Below are 10,527 nucleotides of genomic sequence, written 5' to 3' on the forward strand. Positions count from 1 at the left end.
GATGTTTAGGACCTGGGGCTTTCCGGATAAGGGAATCTTTCCGTAATTTGGATCTTCGCACCTTAAGTCTAATAAAAGCTTGGATCAAGTACAAGGTACTGTTTTATTAATTCAGAGAAAAAGGAAATCATTTTTAAAAATTCAAATAATGGATTCCATCCATACCTGTAGTTCCCCAGTTACAACTTTCAGGAAAAAGTGATAAAAGCTATTTGTGAAGAGGAATGATTCAGCAGCCATTGCTGTTCAGGTGCAGATTTGTATTGAGGACTGTTCCTGTTTTGTATTTATTGTTTTACTTAGTACTTAGCACTTCATTAGCTGACGTCATTGGCATGTTATAGCCTCCCACTGTAGTATGATTCACAGGGGCTCAGAAGAAATATTCTTAACCCCTTAGTGGCATGATGAGTTGTTCCATCTAGATTGTAAGCTCTAGGGGGCAGGGACCTCCATTCTCTTGTCTCTTTGATTATTAACTTATTGCAACTGTACCTTGTATTTATTGTTATATTTTGTGTTTAATGTTTTTAATAACTCCCTGTTTGTATTAATCTATTCTACTGTACAGCGCTGCGTACATAAGTAGCTCTTCATAAATAAAGATATTCATACATATACATACATACTGTGTTAGAGAAAGCTGTATGGCCAGTTTATTGCTTTGGATCAATAAGAAATGTGATTTATCTTGGTGTGTTGCCTACCAAGTAGCCAAGGTGGCAATGGTATGACTGCCAGTGATTATTGTCACTTTTATCCTTTTGTGTTGTTCTTAAATTAACATTAATCCCACTTGGAAATGCATATGCATAGTGATTGCTTTAAGAGACAACAAATATCTGTTTTTCTAGTATATTGCAGCTGCTTTGTGTTTGAAACAGTTTTAATTATGTTACTTAGCTTTGCCACTTTCACTGACAATTACAGTAGCCTTGGGTGAGAGTACATATTGCTTTCTGTGCCTGCACAGATAATATCTGCGAAGCATTTGCTTTCAATGTATTCTGTCCATTGCTACTAATTTAATCTTCAAAAGGCCTTTTGACAATAAAAAACAGTGTTTCAGGTGTCCTTAACTCATAATTCCCAGAACTGTGGGCTCATGTTCTATAAAGGGGTCCAAAGTAGTAGATCAGGGAACCTCACCTGAATAAAACTTAGGATATTCTTAAGATTATAAAAGATGTTAACATGCAGCCTTATTATGGGATAGGGTGGCCTGTGACATGAATTCAACACCCTCTTCTTCACTTATTACATTTATACAGAGCATTAGGTTATGTTTGATGATTTGATATAAAAATATACTCTTAATGAAGCTTTTATGTAATATACATATATATACACAGTATGTTGTGAGTAACTAAAGGTGGCCATACAGTGGCAGATTTAAGCTACTAATTCAAGTCCTACAAACCAATTCGCCAGCTTATCTGCCCATGTATGGGGCCCCTCGGATGGTCCTCATTGACTGATATCTGGGTGAAAATCAGGCTCATTTATGTGGTCCTCAGAAGCTTCTATACCTATTATAATTCAGTCATTTGGCCCTAGGGCACCTTAGGTGGGCATATTGGGAGAAAGATCTGCCAAATGAGTGGATCTTAAAGTGTTTGGCTACCTTGAGTTTAGGCAGCAGAAAAGAAGATGGGGGTCTTACGGGGGCATCCCTGGAGGCACAGATCTTCACAGCTAAAGGACTATTCCTTGGGCTAATAAAGAAGCACAAATAGCATTTCCAACTACTTCATTGTTAGACATTAGTTCTAATTAAGAAAAGTCCACAATTGTTAGGTTGTGGTTTTCAAGGTGTTTTGCCACTGTGGGAACTTCTCGTATTGGTTCCCATTACTATCAGCAGAAACAAGCTTGTTTTAATATTGCCAGTACTATTCAGCGGCAATCAAAACATGACCTAGATATAGAGACATGTGTCCTTGTGCATTGACATGGTTACAGAGCTCCTTGGCTTTTTGTAGAATACACAGCACGTGTTTATTTTGCCTTGTACTCTTCACATTTCAGATGTTTAAGCAGACCATTAGATTAAACTGTCTTTCTTGATATTTTAGGAGAAAAGTGTCACCCATGCTGCCCGATCCAGAAGTAACGTTGAAGCTGCAGGCGCAGGACATCCCTATCGAATAAAGTAAGTGGATTTAAAGAAGCATGCTTATTAGTGACTAACCAGTTAAATAAGTGTGTGTATATAATGCTAAACAACTTGCCTGATATAAACATAGAAAATATAGTGTAGTGCTCCATACACAAATCCCACCTGTAGCAACAACACAAAACCACATTAGGTCTAGATGAGAATCACCATCCTTCATATTAATTAATGAGGCATCTTTTATAACTTTTTTCTTTGTTAAAACGGAAAACAATCGAGCACTAAAACTGTCACAATATCAAGTTTTACAAGTGCCATCTAATGTGTCACACAAGTTGTGTAGATGACGCTAGAGATGGCTGAGATTCAGCATGAGTGATACAGAAGATAACAGAATAACTTCAGTAGGGCCTGCCAATTTCATGTTTGTTTTTCATGTTTGTTTTGAGACCAATTTTTTGGATAGATGGATTCAATCTTTTTTAGATGAGTATGCCCAAGGGAGAAATTACTGGGGTAAATATATATACATGTTGCAGTAGTGATAAAAAGACAAAAGTCCATCAAGTTCAACCCCTCTAAATGACCCCCAGTGCATATACTGTATACACAATCAGTACACTCACATATATAAAACTGTGTATACACATACCCATACAAAATTAATGGATTTTTAGTATCACAATAGCTTTGGATATTATGCTTGTTCAAGAACTCATCCAGGCCCCTCTTATAGGCATTAAGAGAATCTGCCATTACACAACCTCACTGCCATCACTATAAAGAACTATTTTGCAGTTTTAAATGAAAGATTCAGTTTCTATATTCTAAAGGTGTGGATTTCAGTTCTTTATTCTTTTATGTGTAAAAAAAGACCCTCGCTATCTGTCTATATTGTTGTCTAATGTGCTTGTAAAGAGTAATCATGTCCCTTTGCAAGCATCTTTTCTCCAGAGATTACAACCCCAATTTTGACAGTCTTTCCTCATTAATATCCCTGTCAAGGATTGGTACCCAAAAAAAGCACTGCATGCTCAAGGTGAGGCCCTACCAGGGGTCTAAAGAGGCAAAATTGTTTCCATTCCTTGAGATAATGTCCTTTTCATGCAAGCCAGTACTTTGTTTGCTTTACTTACACAGTTTGTTATCCACAAAATAGTTTAACAAAAATAGAGACAGTACTTACAAAACCAATCTCAAGGTCATTCATAAACAAATTTAAAAAGGACAAATGACCGACTTCTGCAGTACTCCACTAACAACACTGGTCCAATTAGGTAATGTTCCATTCTTTGTAATTTATACTTCAACCCAATATTTTGTAAAGGAGAACTAAAACTTTATTAAAGAAGTAGGGTAGAAATGTTGTACATTGTGTTTTGTGCTCCTGTACTAGCCCAAGGCAACCGCAGCCCTTTAGCAGGAAAGATCTTTGTCCCATAAGATGCTCCAGTAGATCTTCTTTTCTAATGATAAGCATCAGCTTATCTGACAAACCTAATTTTCTGCTTGATAATTTGTGACAACCCCTAAGCTCAGCTTCTCAACAGCTGCCCAGGGAGCACTGGGCACGTGAGTGTCACAGACACTTCTGATAAAATCCAAGATAGGGAGCTCCTGTGACAACTTTGAAGGTCTGGATTATTACTACTATAGAAATGCTGTAACTTTAGACTGGATCAATAAGATCAGTATGTAAGATGTGTCATTTCTAGCCATATTCATTTTTAGGGTTTAGTTCTCCTTTTATGTAATCCATAACCTTTTGTGTGTTACTGTATTAAATGCTTTAGCAAAGTCCAAGAACATCTATTGTCACCCCAGGGTTTAGGTTTATTAAGTTAAATGTATTTGGCAAGATCTGTTGTGCTGCAAACCATGCTGATACAAACTTATAGTATTGCAATTTGCAATGTATTCCTGCATGTCTTGTTTGAGCTACTCCCTGAGTCAACCAGCCATTAATTGTTTTAATTATTAGAATTGGGTCTATTACCAAGGAAACCTTCATTAGTTAGTTCCTCTGTTGTGTATGGGACAGATTTGCTCACCTTCAGCTATAGATTGGCTCCAGGTGATTTTCCATTTCTAGAATCCTTAAATTTGCTACCTTTAAAATCATTCTCAACTATGTGAAGGGAGCACCATAAACTCAGGCAGGTCTGGGTTAGATACTTTTGTCAACTTATTGTAACCTTGTACAACTCTTCTGCCTGTGCCCCCAGCACCAACAAAAAACTGGTTCAAGAAATCCAGCTTAAAAATGTAGTGTTTTATCAGAATAAACATAAAAAATGTTATTGCTTAAGCCTTTATCTTGATATACTAATACAATAGAATGCTTGCACCACTGCCTGCTATGGCCAACACTGTAGCAAACTCTATGGCCAACTTTGTATCAATGCTGATGTTTGCTCTCTTGCTTCCATTAATTCTTTGGTTTAGTAGTGAATATTGGCAACTAATTTCCCGTGTTTTATTTTCAGTATCCACATCTCTGAGAGCCAGCAGGAGTTCTTCAGGATGCTGGATGAAAAAATTGAAAAGGTAAGTTAAGAACAAAATGATGATCCAACCTTATATATCTGCCGACTTTCTGAACATCAAACATGCTGTCTCCGTGGCTTTGAAAGGAAAAAATAAAGGCTAAATAATGCAGAAAATGATTGCATGTCTCTTTCCAATAACATCAGGCACCCAGGCTTAATTACTGGCCAGATTGTTCCAAAATACAATTTGGCAATATTTGAGCCTCTGATATGCTTAGAGATGATTAACAGTAATTACAATGTAAATCCAACATTTTGTCATGGAGTTTTCTCTAAAAAAACCAAAGATGTGAATGCCTGGTATCTATATATGACTTAATGTAAAGTGACAGTGGATACCAGTCTGTGGGTTGTGATTCCATTTTGGGGAAGTAGGTTAAAGGGAAAATTCAGTTTTACATTCACATTTAGTATTTTTTAGATGGGCCTGTTTTAAGCAACTTTGCAGTTGGTCTTTAGTTGGTTATGTATTTTGTATGTTTTTTGAATAATTAGCTTAACACAAAGAAAACAGAACTAGTTGCGACTTTTACCACATTTTAGCACACATTCATGAAAACTTGTGAATTGGTTATTCACAATTCACAATTGCATTTTTCAATGCATTTTCAAGTTGACAAATGCAAATGCACAAAGCTTCAAAAAAATGTAAATCTCAAGTTGCTTGACTGTTACAGTACCATTGACACCTACTGAATCTTTCCGCAATTTGTAAAAAAAAAAATCAATTGTACATAATTGCAGAAAGGCATAATATCCTGCAAAATCACAGTAGCGATTGACTGTAGTATTTAGAAAATCAGCCCCTTATTCTTTTTTGCATAACATCTTTCTCATTTCAGTCCACCCCCCACTCAATAGTAAGAAATCCAAGTCTGGCTTGGGACTCCTCCAGTTACATGGGAGTAGGAGAAACAATAGGTTACCTGAAAGCAGTTCTAATGTGTAGCTCAGACTCAGGAACAATACACTGAGATATAAAAAATACAGTACATTATACAATATAAATCATGTAATTTGTGAAAAACATTTTGGTAAACAACCCCTTTTAAGCTTTACTACTATTGTTTGTCACTATGATTGTATCTGATGCATCACAGTTAATAAAGTGGTAAATAATAGAGCACCTTAAAGAATCTGTTTCTGAGACACAAGGGTATTGTGCCAAAGAAAATTACCTTCACAGCTTTCCAGGGAAACAACTTTGCTTCATGCAGACATCTGTGTTTCCATAAGCTTAAAGGGGAACTAACATGAAAATGTAATATCTTATGGAAAGGAACTTTCTTAATACAGGTATAGCCAATTAAAAATCCTGTATTAGCTGTCATATTGTGTTTTAATAACCATCATAGAAACTATGGAAACTATGTGGTAGTGGTGTTTGGTTGGAGTTCCCCTTTAAGTTTTCTCTTAGCCTTTTCGGGGAGATAGAATATATATATTAAATTTAGCTTGGCTATAAAATTCAAGAGCTTAATGGCCCTTTAACTGCCAAATTAGCCATGCAGCTTTTGTGTGTCTAGTTTTTTAAGGGGCAGTGTGGAAAGCGCCAAAGTCATACATGACCAAGATAAATGTTTAATATTTTATTATTATTTATTATTTCTGTTATTTTTTAATTATTATTTTCATTATTTTTCTTTAAAGGGACAAGATTACTGCTCAGAAGAGGAGGATATAACATAGCTTCAATTCAAAATATGTGTAAATATCTTAACACACCGAGTGGGGCTCTGGCAATGTATCTCCCTAAATGCTACAGCAAAATGCCGCTGTGGACTCCTATCGTTTTGCTGCGAACCTAGAACATTGTCTCTCTGCAATTGTTTCTATCGCATCTTTTATTGCGGCACACTGTCTTCTACTAAGAAGCTCGATGGGTTTGGTAGGAGATTTTATTGCTTCCGATTTGGATATAACTATTTCACAACCGGAGGAGCCAATCAATGTATTCCTTGGCCTAAAAGCACCAGTGGAGTGAGGGTTTAACTTGGCCAAAAAGGAACTAATATTGATGATCTCCGTATCACGGACTGCTTCCTGTTTCTTCCTCCTGCTGTGTTTCAGGAAAAGATGTTCCAACCGGTAGTGGAGGGATTTGAGATGTCGTTTGTTCTAATTGCACATACCACAGTCTGCAAATCATATGAATCTCCCACATTTTTTTCTACTAAAATAAATGTTAGTGAGTTTATGTTTTTTTTTTTTTTTATGTTTTGGGGGTTTTGCAGACATTGTTCTGGCATTTTAACCACATGCATTACATATATGTGCCTAAGTGTGGGTAATTAGTTATCATTATGGCTGTATGCACATTTTGCTTTTGTGACATGAGGCAGAGGTGCTTCTGGGTAGAAGCTACAGTGCAGGCTGCTGTGATTGTATGTACAAGTTCTCTATGTAACTGTGCTCCATGCAGACAATTATTCATTAGAACATAAAATGCTAATGTTTGGATAACGTTTCAGTCTGTTTCCAAAAGTACCTGCCAGACGTGAGCAAATGCGGGAGCCATGTTTGAGCGACAATCGCCCATCGGAACAGGCAGCATCTACATAAAGTGAATGGGTGCAATTTAAAGCATGTAGTCCCCCACCTGCAGTGCTACAAAACACTGCAGATCACCCTGTGTGGCATTACCCTAAAGCAGAATATTAGGCATGATCAGTGGTCTTAATATAAGTCACTAGTAATGAGTGGCAGAACTGTGTGAAAATGCCCGGTGTATCCCAGCAAATGTAACAGCAGAAAACTGGCTCTAACTAAACGCCTGTCATAAACAATGTGCAGTGTTCTCAGGTGAAAACTTGTAATTTTCTTTTCTTGATCCTTTTTACATTCACACTGAAGGCTTTGGTTGTGTCCAGTTTATATTTGTTGCTCCTACTGGTCGGATGGAAGAAATCCCCATTGACTTCTATGAGAATATGTTGTGCTCTCTGGAGACTACACGAACTGTAGGTCCAGAGCAGCTGGTGGGCCCCCATATTGTAGCTCCTGCCTAACTAGTCTGAAGCGAGGGAGTTGTGTGAATGCATAAATGTGTTGTTGCCTGTAGCCCATCAGCATATATACATCAGTGCTGCTGTCATACTGGGTGAGTACATACACTGAGCTTAGCTTTTATTTCTCCTGATAGACTTTCTGGTCTTGTCTATGGAAGTATGTTGACTGTCGAACAACAGCAGTGACCTAATATTTTTTTTTTTCCCACGTACACTGGCTATTTATGTTATGCACAGATGGAATATTGCTGTCTGCCTCTTGCTCCATTCGCTCCCCCCACTGTGAGAAAGACCCATTTAACTCAAGTCAGGGAATGAAGGGATAAGGGATTGTATTCTGGCAAAGGGCTGCTCATGGCATGCGTTCACAAAGTAAAGTGTGTGCGTTCACATATACATCAAGATACTGGTGCAGCTTCCCCTCACATTATCATGCCGTATTTATTCAGTATAACAGTGGGTGCACGCTCAATCTCTGTTTTGTGTCCCATTTGCTTACATCATGTTGCTGAGTATCCCACCATTATCCCCCAAGTTCTGAAGTGCCTCGGGCAGTTATTCAATTCATATACATGAGTTGGGGTTTTCACTTTCAAGGGTTTCATCTTGAGACGTGCCCAGTATATACAAGAATTTATGGACCGGTTTATAAACTGTAGAAATAAGAATCCCCTCTTTCCTAAGGGCTTTCATTGACAAAATTAGTAGTTCACTTTTAAAGGGAAATGACACCTCCCCTTTTGACATAAGCTCATTCAGTTGGGCTTATGATAAAAATGTGTATAAACCCTATGTGGACTGCCAGAAATAAATATAAATGTATGATTGCACAGACATACCTGTTTATACCTGTTTATCACCTTGTTTTGTTGTGAAATGATGGATTCTGGCACTTGAAGTCCCCCTTGCTTTCCAGAGAATCTGGACATGTAGATAAATGGGGAGCACAAGTCACACTTTAACTGTGCAAATGGTTCTTGGTGGTGCTGCTCCTGGACACACCGCTACATCACCATTAGACACCAATATTGTATGAAGTTGAAGCACTCTGCATTTCTTGCTTTGCAATTTGTAATTTTATTTAGCCAGTTTTACCGCAAGAACAACATTTCAGGGGAGTCTGCACCACCTAGCCTGACAAAAGAAGGTGCAGACGCCCCAATTGTTGTTCTTGTTGTGTAACTAAATTAACAAATTGCAAAACAAGAAATGGTGAGTGTGTTGACATAATACAATTTTTGGATCCAGAGAATCTGGGCACCACCCGTTATGGAAAGCACAGGTCCTAGAATCCATCACTTCCCAACTAAACAATGTGAGGGGAGGGGATGAGTTACACTATGAGCCTAAGGAGGGGGTTGTGTGAATATCATGGTTTCCTTTCAATCTGCTGAATCAGGTCTGTATGAAAAGAAATACATTTATATTTGGTGGTTCAGATCATGTTTATGCTTTTCTACATAAGCTCAACTGACGTCATTTTAAAATAGGGGTAAAATATTTAGTATAATGTAAAAAAAGTGATAAAAAAAGAATGTAACTTAAATGTGAGCTACTCGCAATGATATGTTGCAAGCAGTTATATAGGGGAAGTGCCGTTAGTGTGCTGCCAATTAAATTCTAATGATTGTAAAAGTCTGTAGGGTAAGAGAGAAGAAGCCGATCTGCTAGAAACAGAATAGGCATACCTATGGTATGTTAGAGAACCAGTATGACTCTCCCACGCAGCTGTCATAGGTAAAAAAAACATCATTTCATGAAAAAATAAACTATTCTGGCTGTCATTTTGGCATAGCTTATTGTGTGCACACAACATCCATGCTCCCCATATTTGCCTTTCTACAGCTATGTGCCACAGTATCATGCAGGTCTCATAAACACACAGTGCTCCTGTCTCAGAGCAGCCTCCCTTTCTCTAAATGACTCTTCTTTCAGGGGATTCTGTGCACACAATAACCCACATAGTACTATCTCTGTATGGGATAGAAACGAGAGGTAACTCATTGAATAAGGAACATATTTCCCCCGTCTATGTACTCCTCCATAACTCATTTTACCTCTCTACCTGTGTAACTGCAAGCAGTTGTCTTCTGTGATTTATAATGTATATTCACGTTCTATATCTGTGTAAATTGTGTACATACATATATATATATATGGCAAATGTATATTGAGTTTGCAGTTTGTTTTTTTACCATAATAAAAATGAGGTGATCTTTAGAAGATATATATATATATTTTTAGCAAATTAGTGTATATTTCTAGTTAAAGTATAGTACACTTTCTTTTTACTGCTGCTTGTTCATAAAGGGGAAGTTGACCTTCAGACAAAAAATAGTCGTAACCAGGCATCCGTACATGGAGCATAATATTTTTCAGATAGCCTAATATATATTTTATGCTCCCTTTTTTAACTGACCAAGCTCTATATCTGACTGCTGTCAGGTACCAATAAACTGTCTATTCCTGATGTTCCATTGGCTAATGTCACTCACAGTGTATTCTGTGCTGGGGGTTTTCACCAGTGGAGAAATACCCCTGACTGCCTTTCCTAGTAATTTTAGTGGGAGACACATAGAAGTGCAGGTATTGGTGCTTGCCATCCCTAAAAAAGCTCATGCATCTCTCCACCCAGACCCTGATGCACCCACTTCCCACCCCGTGAAGTCATTGGCCTCCCTCTGTGTCACTACTTCTGGCCTCCCTCTAAGTTTTGGGGAAAAAAGGTGGCAACCCTAGCAGTACGTAGTTACAGGTGTATGTCCAGCAGGGTAGGATTGATATCTATTGATAAAAGTTACCGGCCTGCTCTAGGAAGGTGAGTTGTTGGGCCGGGAATGGCCGGACCAAGAGC

At 37.9% G+C, this 10,527-nt stretch overlaps 1 protein-coding gene across 1 annotated transcript in view; it reads left to right on the forward strand.

Annotated features, from left to right (window-relative positions):
* The window catches only part of c1orf21 (chromosome 1 open reading frame 21), a 56,366-nt gene extending 47,173 nt beyond the window's left edge, over window positions 1-9,193 (forward strand). Inside the window, exons 4-6 of the mRNA NM_001079184.1 lie at window positions 2,076-2,152; window positions 4,603-4,663; window positions 6,316-9,193. Coding sequence (NP_001072652.1) covers window positions 2,076-2,152; window positions 4,603-4,663; window positions 6,316-6,354 — 177 coding nt within the window. The 3' untranslated portion in view covers window positions 6,355-9,193. The remainder of the gene's footprint in view (window positions 1-2,075; window positions 2,153-4,602; window positions 4,664-6,315) is intronic.
* Window positions 9,194-10,527: the final 1,334 nt, after the last annotated feature.

The sequence above is a fragment of the Xenopus tropicalis genome, chromosome 4 (genome assembly GCF_000004195.4).
Source record: "Xenopus tropicalis strain Nigerian chromosome 4, UCB_Xtro_10.0, whole genome shotgun sequence".
Lineage (NCBI taxonomy): Eukaryota > Metazoa > Chordata > Amphibia > Anura > Pipidae > Xenopus > Xenopus tropicalis.